The 20,206-nt window shown below is 40.9% G+C and overlaps 1 protein-coding gene and 1 long non-coding RNA gene across 2 annotated transcripts; both read right to left on the reverse strand.

The window, feature by feature from the left end:
- Window positions 1–830: 830 nt before the first annotated feature.
- On the reverse strand, window positions 831–3,415 carry LOC120558590 (cell adhesion molecule 3-like). Its single transcript, XM_039799641.1, has 4 exons — window positions 3,183–3,415; window positions 2,114–2,389; window positions 1,648–1,980; window positions 831–1,366 (listed from the first exon to the last, which is right to left on the reverse strand). The coding sequence occupies exons 1-4, from the start codon at window positions 3,379–3,381 to the stop codon at window positions 915–917; spliced, it is 1,260 nt and encodes a 419-aa protein (XP_039655575.1). The 5' UTR covers window positions 3,382–3,415; the 3' UTR covers window positions 831–914.
- Window positions 3,416–13,496: 10,081 nt separating this feature from the next.
- On the reverse strand, window positions 13,497–16,239 carry LOC120558606. The gene is made up of 3 exons (XR_005639156.1): window positions 15,990–16,239; window positions 15,655–15,730; window positions 13,497–15,491 (listed from the first exon to the last, which is right to left on the reverse strand). It is a non-coding gene; the product is annotated as an uncharacterized LOC120558606 (long non-coding RNA).
- Between the last annotated feature and the right edge of the window lie 3,967 nt (window positions 16,240–20,206).

Below are 20,206 nucleotides of genomic sequence, written 5' to 3' on the forward strand. Positions count from 1 at the left end.
ACTTCTTTAGAGATATGAATGCACAATCCAATGTTTTGAACATTGGATAGCCTGTGTTACAAGTGATGACTGTTTTGAGTTTTGTGTCTATAGTTTTGAAAAAATCACATCAAGGTTCTGAAATTAGTAGCAAAGTGATTGTAAAAAACTGTAATACTTGTTTTAACTGTCCTGAGCTGTATACATTCTCCTTAATAAGTGTAACACTGTGCTTTACAGTAAAGTAAGCTACTGTAAAGACAGAGCTAGTGACTTGTTCCATTCAGTTTAGGTTACACAAGTTGAAACTTGACTTAAACTCCTTTTTTATGATTTGGGGCATTTTATATCATTAGATAGCTAGATAGTAGAGACATGACAGGAAATGAGGGAGAGCTAAATGCAACCAGCCCATACACATGGCTTACATACATACATACATACATACATACATACCCTTCTCTTTCTGCTCTCAGCGAAGGTCGCTTTCTCTCCCTCTCCCTCCCAGGCCTACCCTGCTTGCTATCTTGTCTCGTGTTGTCTGTTGTTAACTTCCCACGCCTTCGCCGCTAAATGTGCAACTGTACATTTATGTTATGTTATGTTGTATTATGTTGTGTTATGTGCAGCAGTGTAAAGGTACTGTTTTTGTGCTTACGTGCTGAGGTGTTTTTTTCTGTTCCCACACTGTTCTTATCTTTATGAGGATAGTCTGAGAGTCGCTTTTTTATTTCCCTCTCCTCTCCTTCACGTCATGCTGTATCTGTCCCTGCGAGAGTTAGGAGAGAGTTGAGATGGCGCCGCATATGGCGACTCGGTGTGTCTGTGCATGTTACTTTAATGTGACATGCACCTACGATACCAAGACACGTTCCTTGTGTGTGTAAACGTACTTGGCAATAAAGCTTTTCTGATTCTGATTCTGATAACATGGCTTACTCTACAGAGGGCACGGCAGAGTGTTTTGTGTGCAAACAGAAAACGTCCTTCAGGTTGTATTGTCCCATCCGATTGGATTTGTAGAAAAATGAGTATCCAATTATTACACAGATGACAACCAGAACAACAACTGCTGCAATCACACCTATAATGAGTCCCACGTAGCTTACTGCAGACAACTGCAACACTTCAAACTCACCTTTGACATCCACATTAAACGTCACAGTGACAGTCCCCATGTGGTTGCTGACAGAACAGGTGTACCGCCCTTTATCCTCAGACGTTACAGAGTCGATAGTGAGAACGCTGCCACTGGAGTAGTAAAGGATAGGTGATGTCCACGTGTACATGGGGCTGGGGTTTCCCACAGCCAAGCAGTTCAGTTGTAGAGAGTTTCCTTCTGCGACTGTGATTAGATCTGAATGTGATGACTTTAGTTGAGGCTTATCTGTGTGTGGAGTAAGTGAGGAAGAGACACAACATGTCATTATAGTAACATGGGCACAATTTTGAAATTTAAACAGATTTTTCATTGATGTAGATATACAATACATTGTACAAGCTAACTCCTTCACATACCAGCAGTCACGCCCATTGCTAATTTAGCCTAAAAATATTGATTAGAGCGGCTTTACATAGCAGATCAAAATGCTTCTCCCATCACTGTAAATGTGGCCAACATGACAATGAAGGGTGTCAAAGTGTGTTAATTTTTCTTGTCAGACTCACAGTACACAGTGGCAGTGATGTTTTCTGACATCACCACTGGAGGGCGCTGTGGTCCATCAGGTCCCAGTTCTAGCTTTGCTTCACACCAGTACTGGACTCCATCATCATCTTTACTGAGTGTGATGTTTAAAGAGAAGCTCTCAGTCACTGGTTTCTTCTCTATGTCGTTGTTGGACTGAGGTTGACCCAGCGCTGTCTGTCCTCTGTAGAACATCACAACGAGCTTTTCAACAGGAGCAACGTCCTTTACTGTACACTGCAGAGTGTACTGATGACCCTCAAACATCGGCCCAGTGTGATTTACAAAGCTGATGGAAACACTATCTGGAGGCTCTGTAGAGACAAACAGAGAGACATGCAGGCACACATTAAGTAACAACAGGAAAGAATATAAACTACATACATGTACCCATTTTCTTTATTACTCATTAAATCATCCCTAACAACAGTTATTTTGTTTACTTACGGTACACAGTTACAGGCAGGGTGCTACAACACTGGTAACCAGTATAGTTGGTAGAATAGCACATGGGAGATGTTTGCCATTCAGTCAGTCTGTCAATCGTCCATGAAATTGTGGTTCCGTTTTTTGTTGAGTTTCCAACAGGGCTCTCCACATCAGAAATGGTGCCGTCGCCGAGGCAAGCATGCTGACATACAGAGCAGCTGGCAGAGGTTGGGTCACCATACTTCACTACCAGTCTGGTTGGAGTGAACTCAGGTTTATCTGTACAGTCGGGATCTGTAACACAGAAACGGTTGTTTGTTGATTTTAAACAGTTCATTGTAAAACTAGCAATCAGATACATACATTATTTAATGCATTTATATTTTTCTTAAATAGAATGCCTATCTCTACTTTAATACTGGTATGGTATGTTGCCAGGCAACCTAAAATGGTCTGAAAACACAACATCAGCCATTGTCCAGCTTTAATGTTATTTGGCATATCACTCATTTTGTAAGTAGCCTAGTTATGCTTTTTTAATCATTAGATTTGCATTTCTGCATTTTTTGTCAATCACAGAATATATCTAGTAGCCTTGTCCATGGTCTGCCGGTTATTCTCCTGTGATTACAACAGTCAAAACTGTTTTTTGAGATGACTGTAGTCTAGCAGTGGGTGGGTAAATTTAGCCTAATACTGTGAATGCTTTGTTAATGAAAGATACTCCAAGTTTAATTTGGCATGGCCATACAGTAATTACGACAGTAGCCTACTGCCACAGCATATTGTACAACGTTTGTTAGTATAATATTCAGAATGTGAGAAACGAGAGATAAATGGTTTGTACATGTCTAGCTTCAAGAACTAACACCATACTACATACTGCCTAAACAGGGAAAGAAAACAAACAAGTTACTGAAAAAAAGAATAACGGCTATTAGCCTATATTTAGGCCTACATGATAAAGACGATTTATTAATTGAAGCAATAACAAAATAACGTTTTTCAACACTAAGCTGTATTTGATTGCACGTCTGTGTTTAATCACCCCATAATGATAAAAATATAAATTATACGGAGAGCTTACCACAACTGGACACATGGAAGTCCCACAGAAAGGTCATCAAAGAAAAAACCAAAAATATGTCAGAGAAAAACATTATTTTCAGTAGCCTGAGTCTTGTAGCAAACAAGATGTGATATAGCCCACGGCTGAGCCCAAAGTCAAGAGTGCGAATGATATTGAAAGTAAAAGTCCACTCCCTTGTTATTTTCACGCAAAGCATTTTGGGGAAATTAGACCTTCTGCCAGTGGAGGATGACTGATACTCATTGTGATGCTGATAAACTCAAACTGACTCAGCCTGAAAGCCATCCCCCTGACCAATTGAACTAAAGACACCAATGTACAGGCTAGCCTACACACAAACAGTGGGGAGAACAAGTATTTGATACACTGCCGATTTTGCAGGTTTTCCCACTTACAAAGCATGTAGAAGTCTGTAATTTTTATCATAGGTACTCTTCAACTATGAGTGACAGAATCCCAAAAAATCCAGAAAATCCCTTTGTCTGATTTTTAAGTAATTCATTTGCATTTTATGACATAAGTATTTGATACATAAGAAAAGCAGAACTTAATATTTGGTACAGAAACCTTTGTTTGCAAATACAGAGATTGTACGTTTCCTGAAGTTCTTGACCAGGTTTGCACACACTGCAACAGGGATTTTGGCCCACTCCTCCATACAGACCTTCTCCAGATCCTTCAGGTTTCCTGGCTGTGTGTTTCGGGTCGTTGTCATGCTGGAAGACCCAGCCACGACCCATCTTCAATGCTCTTACTGAGGAAAGGAGGTTGTTGGCCAAGATCTCGCGATACATGGCCCCATCCATCCTCCCCTCAATACGGTGCAGTCGTCCTGTCCCCTTTGCAGAAAAGCATCTCCAAAGAATGATGTTTCTACCTCCATGCTTCACGGTTGGGATGGTGTTCTTGGGGTTGTACTTATCCTTCTTCTTCCTCCAAACACGGCGAGTGGAGTTTAGACGAAAAGGCTCTATTTTTGTCTCATCAGACCACATGACCTTCTCTCATTCCTCCTCTGGATTATCCAGATGGTAATTGGCAAACTTCAGACGGGCCTGGACATGCGCTGGCTTGAGCAGGGGGACCTTGCGTGTGCTGCTGGATTTTAATCCATGATGGCAAAGTGTGTTACTAATAGTTTTCTTTGAGACTGTAGTCCCAGCTCTCTTCAGGTCATTGACCAGGTCCTGCCGTGTAGTTCTGGGCTGATCCCTCACCTTCCTCATGATCATTGATGCCCCACGAGGTGAAATCTTGCATGGAGCCCCAGACCGAGGGAGATTGACCGTCATCTTGAACTTCTTCCATTTTCTAATAAGTGCGCCAACAGTTGTTGCCTTCTCACCAAGCTGCTTACCTATTGTCCTGTAGCCCATCCCAGCCTTGTGCAGGTCTACAATTTTATCCCTGATGTCCTTACACAGCTCTCTGGTCTTGGCCATTGTGGAGAGGTTGGAGTCTGTTTGATTGAGTGTGTGGACAGGTATCTTTTATACAGGTAATGAGTTCAAACAGGTGCAGTTAATACAGGTAATGAGTGGAGAACAGGAGGGCTTCTTAAAGAAAAACTAACAGGTCTGTGAGAGCCGGAATTCTTACTGGTTGGTAGGTGATCAAATACTTATGTCATGCAATAAAATGGAAATTAATTATTTAAAGATCATACAGTGATTTTCTGGATTTTTGCTTTAGATTCCATCTCTCACAGTTGAAGTATACCTATGATAATAATTACAGACCTCTACATGCTTTGTAAGTAGGAAAACCTGCAAAATCGGCAGTGTATCAAATACTTGTTCTCCCCACTGTATCTATAGTATAGGTATAGGCCATGCAGTTTAGGTATATAGGCCCTCTTTTTTTTTGGTTAAGGAATCTTTGTAGTCTGGAAGCAGACTTCTCTTATCTCCTTCCTGAAAGCCCTCTCCCTTAAAAGTTTATATGCTACCTCAATTCTGCCCCATCCCCCACTACTTGTAACCAGAGGAAGGCAAGACTCCATATCAGAGAGGCACTTGGTGTTAGAATAAAAACAGAGACACACAACTTGAACAGACGACAATCATGGAACTGGGGGTATACTGCATGTGTCACGCCCAGTGGCAGTGGTTTTATTTCTTCAGTTTGTATGCTTGCAGTGTGGTTGATGTGTTTTGTTTCCTGTTTGTCACCCTGACTCTCCACAGTATGTGGACACGCCCTTCCTGCTGTTCTCTCCCCGCACCTGACACCAGTTACTCATCAGCGCACCTGGAATTCATCAACCACCTATAAAAACCAAGGCCAGATTAGTACCCCCACTGAAGCTCATGGGGCCCCCTCCACCCCATAACACCCACACCCTCCAAAGGAGGTGATATAAAATCTATTGACAACCAAGCAAACTGCAGGCAGCTGATAGAACCTTTGCCCCACCAGACAGACTATACACACACACACACACACACACACACACACACACACACACACACACACACACACACACACACACACACACACACACACACACACACACGATACTAAGGCCCAGCAGGTGTGTGATTTGACAATAATTATTGGTCAAGAGATGAATGACTAGTCCAGCTGAGCAGGCATCAAGTATGCCTTTCCAGTTCAATAAACCAAGTACTGCCATCTGACGCACACATCACAAGATGTTACAATGAATTAAATCATACCAAAGCAATGTATGGCTCAAGACTATGGAGATATAGTATTCATTAAAAATCACCCAAGCAGAAAGCACAATAGTAATTCTGAAACGTGATTGACTGAAGATACAACAATGCCATCACACAACACAAAGACCAGCCTGACTTTCCTCTCCCTGCTGGATGGTTAGCTTACCACAGTATGCGTTACCTCCAGCCGTCATTCAGTATTTCCAGTCTTGTTGTTATCGTGTTTCTAACCTGTCTGTTCAGTGTTCCCAGAAATACTCACCTTCGGAATCTTCTGCCAGTTCAGTCTTACCTCGGACCCAGCATCTCTGACAAACCCTTACCAGAACCACTTTCTAACTAACCACTCTTTATAAAGGGTCAATACATCATTTACTTAGGCTTTTTAGGGCAGTTATAGGCTAATAACAAATAATAACGTTATTTCCCAAAATGTTGAACTGTTCCTCCACAGTCGGAGCACTAATTTCTAACAGTCCTACGATCAGTGACGGACTGGGATAAAAAAACGGCCCTGGCATTTGCAACACAACGGCCCTATTTTTGTAAATAACCTAGCTTGGAAATTACAGTTTTGTCCAATTGCTAAAACACTATTTTGCAAACTAGGCTGGTTTTATCAAAATACTTAACACAATTCAAAAAACCACACACCCAAACTGCAAAATACCTCATATATCCTGCAAAATGAAGGACTGCAACCAAAACTATATAGCATTATCAAAATCAAACTTTTGGACCAAAAATGGCACACACGAAATGGCACACACGAAAGTGCAAGGCCCCAACGGTGCCTTCCACTGAAAGTGCGAAGGAACCTATTGTTTTTCGTCAGATTATTATTATTTTTCCGAGTCCTTTGTTGCATTTTTGAGGGGGTTAGTATGCACGAAAACTCACAAGAATTTGCACACATGTCACAACTGGTGAAAATTGCAAAGTATTGTAGTAATTGGGCTCGGGCGTTGCCAGGGGGCTCCATAGCGCCCCCTAACGTGCGCATTAATTACGACAAAAGTAATAATTTAAAATACCAACTTTTGAGGGAACATAGGTCTCATCTTGAACTCCATCGTGCTATTTTTAGAAAAAATTACAAAATTCTAAAATTTCTGAAATATTGGTTTTCGTGAAAAAATCTTCATTTTATGAACACATGTTTGAGGACTTTAGGATGCACGAAAACTCTCAAACTTTTGAAGCCATTTGCAAAATATTAAAATCTTTCATCTGAATGCACATTTAGGCTTGGGAGTGGTACGGTTGCTCTATAGCGCCCCCTAATTGGATTTAGCACTTGGGCACATTTTTGACGGCCTCATTATATACGAAAACTCACAAAAATTGGCGCACACATAAACACCTGGGAGCTTTGCATGACTGTACAGCGATTTGGGCCATACCTCTAAGCGGGCTCCATAGCGCCCCCTAAGGCTTAGAAGGCCTTAACATGGACATAGTTGCTCCGATCATCACCAGATCTAATACACATATTGCTCTAATAATTGCGGACATATTCCCCATTTACCTTCATTAGCTCCGCCCAACCGGAAGGCGGCCATTTTTAATTATGCATTTTTCAGGTGTTTTACATTCTTTCGAACTTGTCCTAGGCCGTGATTTCAATCTTCTTGAATCTTTGCAGGTAGTATCTGTTGACCCTCATGACGAAAAGTTATCCAGAGAATTTTGATAGTTGAAAAAATGCGCAAGTTATAGCAACTTCCTATCCAAACAGGAAATTGCCTTATCGGGGCAACAATTATTTGCATTGCCCCGAAACTTGACAAGGTCGTTCCTCATGGCCGGTTTAGCATCTGTGCCAAAGTTGGTGGCAATCGGCCATTAGATGGCGCTGTTTTAATTTTTTTTTATTAATCAGCAAAATATTGATATATGGGAAGCCTACTTTGTCTAACTACTCCTGGGACGTGAGTCTGATCGGCACGAAAACTTGCAAGTAGACATGGAGGACCTTCATGAAAAAAGAAATCAAAAGAATATTGATAGCTAACACAGTGCACAAGTTAAGGAGGACCAACTTCCTGTAGGTGGGTGTGGAAACAGAAACGGTTGTATCTTGTCAACAGCTATTCCAATGGACACAAAACTTAGTGCAGTTGTTCCTCATGTGCTACTGAGGCTGTGTGCCAAATATGGTGATAATCGGCCTTTAGATGGCGCTGTTGTCATTTTGCTTTATGTGAAACCTACTTTTTTAACTCCTCAAAAATGTACACATAGACTCGGTGGACCCATGTGACAAAAAGTTATCAAAAGATTTTTGATAGCTAACACAAGGTGCAAGTTACAGAGCACCAACTTCCTGTAGGGGGCTGTCGAAACAGGAAGTTGCTTATCTTACCAAGATTTATTCCGATTGACACTAAACATGACACAGATGTTCCGCATAGGGGCATGAGCATCCATGCCAAAGTTATAGTGAATCGGCCATTAGATGGCGCTGTTAGAATTTTTTTTGTAATTAGCCACATCACGATATATGGGAAACCTAATTTGTCTAACTCCTCCTGGGCCGTGAGTCCAATCTGCACTAAAACTTGGATATGGACTCGGTGGACTATCGTGACTAAAAGTTATAAAAATAATTGTGATAGCTAACACAATGCGCAAGTTACAGAGGACCAACTTCCTGTAGGGGGCTGTCGAAACAGGAAGTTGCATACCTTACCAAGATTTATTCCGATTGACACCAAACATGACACAGTTTTTCCGAATAGGGGCATGAGCATCCATGCCAAATTCAGAGTGAATCGGCCATTAGATGGCGCTGTGAGAATTTCTTTTATTAATTATTCACATTGCGATATATGGGAAACATACTTGGTCTAACTCCTCCTAGGCCGTGAGTCCAATCTGCACGAAAACTTGGATATAGACTCGGTGGACCCTCGTGACTAAAAGAATTTTGATAGCTAACACGATGCGCAAGTTATGGAGGAACAACTTCCTGTAGGTAGGTTTCGAAACATGAACGGTTCTATCTTGGCAAAAGTTATTCCGATTTACATGAAACTTAGAATGTGTGGTCTACATGTGATGTTGCATTTGCCAGTACCCCCCGGGGCAAGAAGCGAGGGCCCGTCATCGCTGCTTGCAGCTTTAATTAATTTTATTTTATAAATTTTTTTATTCCCTTTTCTTTCTTGGATAAGGTGTACTGTATAATGTCTGTCTATTTGTTTAATGGTTTTAAAATGATTTGATCCCTTTTTGTAACCACAAGAGGATGTTAGGGTGCATGGGTTGTGGGTTGAGGTGGGATCTGTTTTTGTTGTGTAACGTCTGTTAAATACCAATAAACAGAACTTTAAAAAAAAGAAAAAAAAAGAAAGATGCATCATACTGCTTACTTCCTGATTGAAGTGGTAACAATTAACCATTGAGGTGTCATATATTGGCCAATTAGCTCATGTAGTGTCATTTTGAATGGCAGTGTTTCGAAATAGCAAACATGTGACTTTATGTCAGATTGTTGTGTCTTATGCAGAGAACTGTGTTCAAAAAGTGCCATTTTGATTTGCAAAATGTGTGTAAAGCAGAAAATGTGTTTAGACTTTTGGAGACTTAAGAAGAGGTCTTGCTCTCTGTGTGTCAGTCAATAATTGTGCTATATATGCATGTCATTTTAGTGTGTTAGCAATTGGAAAATAAACTGTAGTAACTCTGCCTTCCGAGTGAATCTTTCCACACACCTTGCCGCAGTACAATCTTGAATATCTGTGGCTGCATGCATAAAATAACTTATCAAAATTAACCAAATACATATTATCAGTAGTGGCCCATATGGGTCCATAGGGGTGTGGTCCTTCTGGCATTTGCCCAAATTCCAGATGGCCAGTCTGTCTCTGCCTACAATGTTAAAAAAAAAAAAACACACATTAGTGCATGAACACATAAATACGACAGAAATAGAGCTATAGCTCCAACGATTAAAAAAAAAAAAGAATAACATGACTTTACTTCATATTGTAAATGATCTCTGATCTGAATAAAGTGGCAGACTTTAGGCTACCTCAGCTGTTTATCAGGTTCAACAGGCAGTTGCTATACAAAACTCAATGATTAACCTCAAAGTCTGTTGTTTTTCGTAACTCTTTGACCTTATAAGCATGTCTCTGCATGTTCTTTAAGAACATGTTCTTTGGATAAAGGGTGTGTTCCAGTTAACAGTAATGACATAGTTGGAGCAGCAGGAGACGGCCTGCAATAAACATTTTGACACTTACATATAAACAGAGACAGGGTGAACCAGGACCTGGCTGTATATCCTTAACTCCGTTATCTCCTCCAGATTCATGTGAATTACCACTCTCTGTTTAACGTCAGTGCTAAATTTACTTAATGAAACATTTGTTCTTATCTTTACATATTTTATACATTGGCAGAGTAGCCTTTTCGTTTAATCTTTATTGAAATTAAAGTAACAGCTTCGATGTGATTGACTTTCAATTTAGGACTCAATTTAATGGACTTGAGCTTTATGTCCACACCACGCCATTCCCCTATTGTAAAATGTACTCTTTTTATTCTACGTATTATTAGAATACGTTTTCCAGTTCTGTAAAGTGAAGTGAAACACAGAAGTAAATGTAGATAAGCTGAGATTTATAAAGAGGAAGTTGACCTTGGGTTACATTTAAGTCCTAAAGGGGGGGGGTTACTAAACTTAACTTGTTGATTTAAAGAAGGCCAGAGGGCCGAAACGTCATCAGAATAAATAGAGATATGTGTTTCTTCAACGACAGGCACTTTTGGCCTTGTCAACTTGAGGGGGAAAAAAGTGTTCAAATCAAAATTGTCAGAATCTAAGAGGTTAATATAAATAGTCTAGTTTGATGATCCATAAGAGAACGCACTTACATTATGAGACAAATTGGTGTTTTTTGACATGTAAATATTTGATTATTTAATTATTGTATGATATACATAATTTCTTAACAGTGTAAGACCACTTTCACACATAGTTTTACCTGTTTATACCTATATTGCAATTACCATAGATTTGTGGATTAAGTAAATGAATTGTCACTAGTGCAGTGCCCGTTGAAATTGTGCCTGTTTGGAACGGGCAATTACTTGGCTTGTGGTATTGCTGCTTGTAGAACTCATCAAAACCAAATTGTACCCCAAAATGACTTACAGAAGGACCCCAAACCACCTAGCCTATACTGACTTACAGTGTAGGCTACTTCTACATCAGAGGAAGACATTGTACTACTGTATTTACGTGACAGAGAACGCTGCAGATTCAGAATGTAATCACAAAATATCACAATGAAATTGTGGAGTAATCAGACGGGCGCTACCCACCCGGCCGGTTATGAGAGCTAATCAGCACATCTGCGTTCATCAACCACCAGAACTGTACCGTGTGTGTGTGTGTGGGGGGGGGGGGGTTAAAAGAGGGGGGTGCGCGCACGCAGAGAGAGAGAGTGTGTGTGAGAGAGAGAGAGAGAGAGAGAGAGAGAGAGAGAGAGAGAGAGAGAGAGAGAAAGTGTTGTCTCGTGTCGGATCATTAACGAATTTAACATTCCAGCAGAGGTGCTCATTTCCATACAGGTTTAGTGGCTTGACTGTTAACGGTGAAGTAGGGGATTTGCGGTGGTATTTTGGCGACTTAATTAACTCGACCCAGGGTGAGTCTGATGAAAACTGATGTGTCTGCCCGGTTCAACTCTTAGATTTTCTCGCATTGCACAGCGCTCTGAAGGAATAATCTCAGAGATTAGGCTACATTATCTTCTGCCAGCTCACAGCAATTTAATACAATAGCAGGAAAAGAGTCCCTCTGCTGTTCTAAAGCGTTCTGCATGTGGCGTCTGCTGATGTGCAGGTTACCTTCCCCCCAAACACGATACGTCTCGCTTTACAAGATAGATAGCCTGTGGCATCACGCTCTGTCTGCACTTGTTGTCTGGTTGTGCTTTACATGTGTGGGATTCTGAAACACATTTTTGTGGGTCTGAGGTGTATGTCACATTTTAGCTGCAAAAAGCACCGCTGCTTTCTTCGACCCTCTCAGTCTCTGGTCCTCAGGTTGAGAGGGGGAGTGGCCAGCGGCTAGAGTGGCAAAAACCAATGTGTGCTTCTTTTACCTATATATTTAACGATATCTCAGTTCAGTTCAGTCACTTTATTATCCCAAATGGGAAACTTGATATGCAGTCAGGTGTGAAAGATAAAAAGAAACAAGCAACATACAAATAGAGGCAACAATACAAGACATGAGTACAAAAAAGATTTCCTGCACACAACACAATCTATCACCACTGGAACAATCTCTAAAAACAAGACAAGCACTACATTACATGTGCAAATTAAGCTGAGTTATTGCACATGGGACAAAGGAGTTTTTACCCCTATTGGTCTTAAACCGAGGTACTCTTAATCTGCGACCTGATGGGAGTATTACAAACTCAGAGTGAAGGGGGTGTTTGTGCAGTCTAATATAGACCAGGCCTTGCGAAGTACTTGCTGGTCAAAGATAACCATCAAGGGGGAATGGGGAAAACCTATCACCTTACCAGCCACCTTTACAATATGGCTGAGGTGGTTTTTGTCCCTGATGTTCAGGTTACCGTACCAAGCAATCATGGCAAACATAAGAACTATATCTTTTGCATTTCTAATCCAAACATTGTCAAACTTGGCACTGCACTTACTCATGCCTGTAGCAAGACACCTGTCAAGATTGAGACATATTCGCATAACACCCACACAGACAGACAGAATGACGTTCCTGCAATTTATAGATAGATAGATGAGGACCAAACACAAAGTTTAAATCCACCACAACCTGAAATATAATATTGGATTGGTTAGATACATTTCAGAAAAATAACTACTTGTGTTATTACATTATCCCATAAACTATGCTGAAGTTTTTAATGAGTAATTAGAATTTTGTAAATATTTTTAAAAAAGGTATGAGGTGGTGGAAATGAATGGGTGTTGTGGAAATGACAATGAATGGACGTCCATGTAGAAAAACAGAAGACATTTATTTGAAACCTTCTGAAGCAGACAATTCCATTTAACAAATCTTTAGTCTCATTAGTCTGTTTGGTTCTATAACCAGATGAACAGCTACAGTCTTACTGTAAACAACTTCAACCACAAATAGTCACATGAAAAATGTAAATTACGCATAAATTGTGATTGTAAAATTGTAACATTCTAATTGGTTAGATGAACACTGTTTTGAATTTTAGAATACTTAAAAAACACCTAAACTTTAGTCAGGTTGATGCATTGTAACATGAACTATAAAGCATCTTGAGCATACACACGCTGTGCGTGAGTGAGTTTGGTATTGTAAAATTCTAATCGGTCTCAGATGAACACTGTTCTGAAGAGAACATTTAAAAGACACATTAAACTATATCATATCAATTATCATATAACATGAACTGTAAAGCATCTTGAACACAAGGACTGTGCATGCATGAGAGAGAGAGAGAGAGAGAGAGAGAAGAGAGAGAAGTAAGCATGGAGGTTTGTCCAGAGGGCATTTAGGGTGACCAGACGGTATGTGTGTGAGAGACAATTTACAGTATGTGTGCATGAAAGTGAGGTAGTGTGTGTAAGAGAGAGAGAGAGAGAGCAAGAGAGAGAGAGAGAGAGAGAGAGAGAGAGAGGGTGGCAATGTGATTCAAGGCCAAATCTTGCAGATTTCTTTCCAAACTTCCGTCTTAATCTCCTTGTGCCGTTTTGTCACTGGTACGGGCTCAGGGGATGAGGCCTATTATATCCATGGGTTGGTACCAGATGACATCATCTCTCAGTGGCCAATAAAAGCGATTCATCCCAATACGGGTCATTGTTTTCACTTGAGCAACACTGTATAACTCAACATCCTGAATAATACCTGGGTACACATCTCCATCATACACCACTGCACACCACTGATCGATGAGACCCTCATGCAAGTCCAAAATTGGTTGCAGACCTCCATCTTGGGATGTGACAGGAAGTGTACTTGGTTGTGGGGGTAGCTTCATCCCATGGCTGAAACCTGACTGTTTCTGGTGTGAAACTGTTGCAATCGTTGGGTGCAGAGCAAAAACAACTAAGAATCCTCCATGACATCTGGCTTGGAGAATGAGAGGTCATCTTCAAGGCTGTCAGAGCATTCAATTAGTCATAACTTGTGTTAAGAAACAACAGCAAGACCAAAAAATGTATAAAGAAGCAACAGCGAGACCATACCTGATGAATTTTCATCATGCCACGAATTGTCTGTAATTCAGATGGAACGTGAACATCCATTGCCTCAACAGCTCAATATAGAAAAGCTCGGTGGCAGACTTTTTCTGCTTAAGCTCCTCAAGCAGTACTCGTGCGTCTGGAATGTCCCTCCCTCTTGCAATAAGATCATCCTCTCTTCACCACCGCTCCAATCCCATCAGCTGGGCCTTTGCCGTGGCCAGCCTCTAAGAAATTCCAGGTCACCCTTTTCCAATCCATTTGGTAAGGAACATTGGTGAGGAGGAAGAAGTTTTTTTGAGCGGTATTGCGTCGTTGGTCCGTCACTGACCACATGAAGTATGGTGGCAGCGGGATGTTGCTCTCTCAAGTAAGTTAGCGCTTGGGTTAGATGTGCCCATATCGCTGAGGGATCGTGCCGAAAAGAAGAGCTGATTGAGCATAATGACTTTACATCCTTCCAGGTGTAGGCCACACCAGTATGGAGTGAGACCTGGTGATGGGAATCTCCAAAATGTACCACCTGGACTTCACTGTTGTACTTGCACTGGAAGTTCTCTGCAAAATCAATATGCAGAATGACTTTGTTCTCTCTCAAGTTTTCCTTTAGGCCACGGAGAGCTGCATACTGATACCCTGATGTTATACACATGCTTTCCAAGTTTTTGTCTTAGATCTGTTGAAAAGTCTTCTAGTCAAGTATGCAGTGTGCCCTCTATTTTCTCCTTAACAGTGAGATGAACTGTGATTTTCTCTTTAGTTCCATCTTTCTTTATCTTCTCTCTCTCCACAGCTTTTGCCTTGCGTGCCAATATCTCTGGGCCCCAGGGTCAAAGGCCGAGATCTGCAATTCTTTGTCCACACAGTTGGGACATTCTCTGTACATATACTCCTTGATGTATGGTGAGCAGCACAGAGAGACAACCAAATGTTCAATTTTAGTGCTGTTGATCACTTTGTGCTGCAGCAGTTTGTCTGCCATTAACTGCATATTGGCATGCGTCTTGCATATGCATGTGTCTCTGTCCTTAATTGTGGGATCTATAATTCAAAAAGGACGTTTCTTGCAGAAATCACTGTAAGAAATCTGTATGCCAGGATACTCCTTCTTAAATTTCTCATGAAGTATTTCCATGAGTTCATTAAGGAATCACTTTTGTTTTGTCTTGTTGCTCTGCTGTTTTCATCTCTTTCCAAGAATTGCTTGATTTTCTCTTCTGTGTCCGTGCTGATGCTGTTTTTTGCTTCTTCCTTGTGTATTTGACCTCTTTTCATTATTTCTCATTCTCTTGGCTGATGTAGCCTGCTGAACTAAGACCCACACAGGACACAATAACTTCTTCGGGGTTAGTTTATTTCTGTAACATTGGCAGTATTTTCAATTTGGCAGAAAGGCCTAAACCAAAAAAACAAATAAAATAATTAACACAAAATTATCCAAAACATACGGCAGTGGCTAAGGACACTGACAGAAAACAAAAATAAAACAATATGAATATACCTTCACAATAAACTCCAGTTGATTCTTAAATGTACAGTTTGACTTAGAAAGCACTTACATTTCCCAGAATGCAGACTCTGAAAAACGGGCTTCACCAGGGAGCGCACAACGTCATACACTTGTCACTCTGATGTCTAAATACAATAAAAAAAACACAAACAGTTGTTGTACTTTACCAATAACCATATAAACTAGCATAGGTGAGGCTTTATGCATGCTAACAATACCTTGCTAACACATGGAAACACTGGCGTCAGCCGCTACACATAAAATCCATCGACATCCATCCAAAGTCAATCTCATCTATAACATATCATCCAGTTAAAAGATGAATACAGATATCATTTTAACCTTTTGTACATACATGTTTTTAACCAGTTATGCAATATTTACCCTTTTATTTCACACAATGTACTCAGGATTCTCCACCATGCTGTTTCCCTGATCGGCCCGAAAGGAAAAAGAGAGCGACCAAGAGGCACCGCGCAACTCTTGGCGTGTGACACCGCCACCTAGTGGCTGGAATAACTAACTAAAAATGTATCCTCTGCCAGCAAACAAACAAACATATGCACATTTCTTTCATTTTTTGAACGCAAAATACATACTGAAACAAACCAGAAATAAATGTGATGGTGTTCAAATTCACCACCCGGCTACACTGAGAAGCCAAATTCTGTTCTAGCCATTTTCAGGAGGCGGTACTTATTGAGGATCTTTCCTGCCATTATCTTCTAAATAAGTTGCTTGTCTCTCTCGGAGGACAGATTTTCATATCCGTCTCTCAGCTCAGCAAGAAGAGCATTATGGAAAACCAAAGTTCTTCTTAGAGTGTGTGGTAGTGCTGCCATCTGCTTTTTTTGACTTGGCATTTGGGGAGTCAGCCTGCTTCACTTTCTTCATTAATCGGTCATACCGTTTGCGGTACCTCTCGGCCTCCTTTTTCCTTCCCCTTTGTTTTTGACTTAAAGGTTGGGCAGAGGGTTATGGTGAGGTTGGTGAGGGTGGTGTGGGAGGTGGATCGACATCATGTTCTGGCTGCACAGAGTTTGGTGGTGTAGTGGTAGAAAGGTAGGCCTGTACCTTAATAGCTTTGTTCATCTTCTCCTGATCATTTTTTTGATTGGTTCTCCATTGTCTCCTTCTTTTGCGTTGTTCTTGCTTTGACAAATCTGCAATTGGCTTTACAACCCCTCTTTCTTTTTTCCTCGTGTATCTCTCCCTGTCTCTCTTCAGTCGCTCTTCATATTTGACAGGGTCCTCTTTTAGTCTGTCCCTATAGGACTGAGACCTTTCTGCAGTTGACTTTGATTAACATTGTACATTTCAATAAATAAAATACACTGTATGTAGCCACACAATCTATGAATTGCACCTTGTAAGCATAAATGTCATTTCCACCTCACCTTTGTCATTTCCAACCAAGAAGGTAATGTGATGGAAATGACGGTGGTGGAAATGACAATCCTACTGTATTTTGTAGACAAATCCAAGCTAGTATTACTGTACTGAATTCCCACTATTCCCACTAGGTGGCAGTATTATTCAGATAAAGGGACAGGCATTAGGCCGGACAACTAAGCAAGGTCTGGGGTCCTTTGCTACTTCGTCCCAAGGGGGTAAGCTTTGCTTCAGAACTCCAACCTTCTATGGCGCCATTTTGATGCTACAAAGTGATCACCTCCCGTTAGCATTCCATTGACTGCCATTCATTTTGACGTCACTTTGACAGCGAATAACTTTACATCTGAAGCATTTAAAGACTCTATTTGTCCATTGTTTAGTTCTAAAGAAACACGACAATGTATAAAAGGCTCAATTACCTTGTATCTCATGTTATGGCTCTGTAGCAGACGTTTTTGTAAAAATAGGCTAACAATTGTGTCACATAGTAGAGGAATTACTGTATAGTACAGGAGAAGCTTGCAGGCAGTTTCGACTTACATGAGCTGTTTAGGTTTAATTACTAATGTTAACTAGCATTTTAGTTAGCAATAATTAGCCTGTGCCCATGTTATCTCCTTAAATATACCTACACTCTCCGTCTCTGTAAGATTCGGAATGATTGAGATTTCTCAATCATTCCGAATACTACCAGAAGACTTACGTAAGTCTTCTTCTGAAGGTACCAGAAGACTTCCAACTTTCAGACGGGTTGCTCACGTCACATTTATGTCGTCTCTCTCAGTTGGAGGCTGCGCAGTAACGCTAAGCGCTCACCGGAAAAGTGCTTCTAATATCCTTCACTGGTCTCTGTCCAGAGCAACGGGATCTGTTGGTCCACATACTGTCTATGCTCCATCCATATTTCGTAGTGAGTGAACATTGTATGCGTGAATGAGTAAGTTTGTTAAATAACCAGAACCCATGTTTCAGTTACTTTGATGTTCTGTGGTAGAGCTTTACTGTGTTAAGGACGATTTGGAGAGTTTGATTGTTGTTAATATTTCTGTGAGTAGATTTAATACTGTTGCTACATCGCTGTTATTAAGCTAATGCTAACGCGCTAATGTTAATGCTGTGAGATGCTAAGCTGTGAGTGCAGCATATGAATATAACTGTGGCGGTCCGTCCTGTTGTTGTGGCCGACGTGTGGCGCCCCTGCGCCCAGGGATTGCATCCCACGAGTGGCGGCCCGTCCCGTTGTTGTATTTTGGCCGGCGTGTGGCATTTCGTTTCCCCGTTGTTGTGTGCCCCTGCGCCTGGGGATGCGCTGGGGATCGCATCCCACATGTCGCGGTCCGTCCTGTTGTTGTGGCCGGCGTGTGCCGCCTCATTTCCTCGTTGTTGCGTCCCCCAGAGCAGGTTCGAAAATAAACGTTCAAAATTCGTGACGTGTATACGAAATAAACGTCAAAATCTGGACCTGTAAACAAATCAATAAATCAAAATAACGTGACTATTTCATGACCTGGCGTGAGACCGGGTTGCAGCACCATACAGGCATCATACTATCTTCCTACATAGACAGGAAGCTGTTCCTACTGTTCGAACCACTGTACCAGATTCTGAACACCAGTAAAGTTAACTGGAATCAAGACCTCTGCTCCCTGTGTCTATCTCTCTAACCAGAGACCCATTGTAGTTGAGGAGCCAGCCTACAGCTGTTACAGATATATTCAGTCCAGCTAATTCTTACAATTACAGCAAAGCCGGTCTACGGAAAGCCTTTCCACTCCCTATTCAGCCCCATTGTATCGAATTTGGTTGCAGTTCCATCAGAGTTCCACTGGGGGTGATCGCGGTCCAGTGCAAAATGAATGGGACTCTATGGAGCTAGACAGCTAAATGTGTCTCTTTCGCTTGATTGTCGTTGAACAATCTCAGATTTGATTGTAGTTTTTGCAAGTTCAACATGGATTATAGCTCGAAAGTTGAATGAACGAGTACTTATGTCCTTTCGATTTCTTACAGGTTGAGTCGCTGTTGCCCATAACACGCTAGCATTCTGCTAATGAATGCTGATTGGTCAGTGAAGGACTGATTACGACCAGAGATCCCGCTTGACGGCATCCGAAGCGGAACCAGAATGTCAGAGTGAATATTTCGGCGTGATCTTTAAAACATCAGCAAACCTCTTTCTAGCATGTGTATTAACAGGGAGAGCCTAACCTGTTAGCTGTGTTGTCGATGCCTCGAGATAACAAAGGAAGTGACTCAGAGCTTGCCGTAAAGCAGTATCTCTGGCCGTATATGTGTATGAGGTCATTGACATTTTAAAAGGCTTTTTAGAACAGAAAAGCCACTTTAAAAAAAGTTAACACCCAGCAGTGTGTATTTTCTTAGCCTCCCCTTTCGAATGCAACATTCAAATTATTAGACAAAAACGTATATCCTGAGAAAAGTGGATTTTGAGGGGTATAGCTCCATAGAGACCCATTCATTCTGTACTGGCCTGTGAGCGCCCCCTATATGGAACTCTGGTGGAACTGCAACCAGTTCAGAAGCCGGAAGTAACGAGGGAGTGAAACTTCTTCCCTTATTAGAAATGCTTTGATTACAGATTAGATATTAAACAACATCTATTTATATTAAAAATCTATTTATTTACAAACTCAATTGATGTTACGCCATGTTTGGAAATGACATACAATAAAAATATTTTCATTTCAAGCTATATTTACCTTGAGTTTTCTTCTCCAAGTTGGTGAAGAAATTCAAACTCTCCTCCATGTCAGACATGTGCTGTGATGTCACTGTTCATCTCCATAGAAACTACCCAAACAATCTTTCATAAAAACTTTTTAAAAGGACATTACAGTGTTGTGGTGGAAATGATGGCAATATTTTGGGACAACTACATTTTGTATATACAATCACATTAAAAGTTGTCTGACCTTAATTACCACAATTATGTTTTGATTATTTTACTGATACTTTATTCAGTCATATTAAATTTTTTTCATTATTGAAGATCAGAAGTCTGGGTGGTGTGGGACAAGCACAAAACAGTAGTGATGGCGAACTGAAGCTTTCTGAACCAGTGAAGCTTTCAATCCAATTGTATCGAGAAAAAAAAAAAAGGTTCAATACTCGAAGCTTCAGAACTCTATGAGGACATCTGCTGGTGAAAGTTAAGGATAGCATTGTGTCACAAACTGTTTCACAGA

The sequence above is a fragment of the Perca fluviatilis genome, chromosome 1 (genome assembly GCF_010015445.1).
Source record: "Perca fluviatilis chromosome 1, GENO_Pfluv_1.0, whole genome shotgun sequence".
NCBI lineage: Eukaryota > Metazoa > Chordata > Actinopteri > Perciformes > Percidae > Perca > Perca fluviatilis.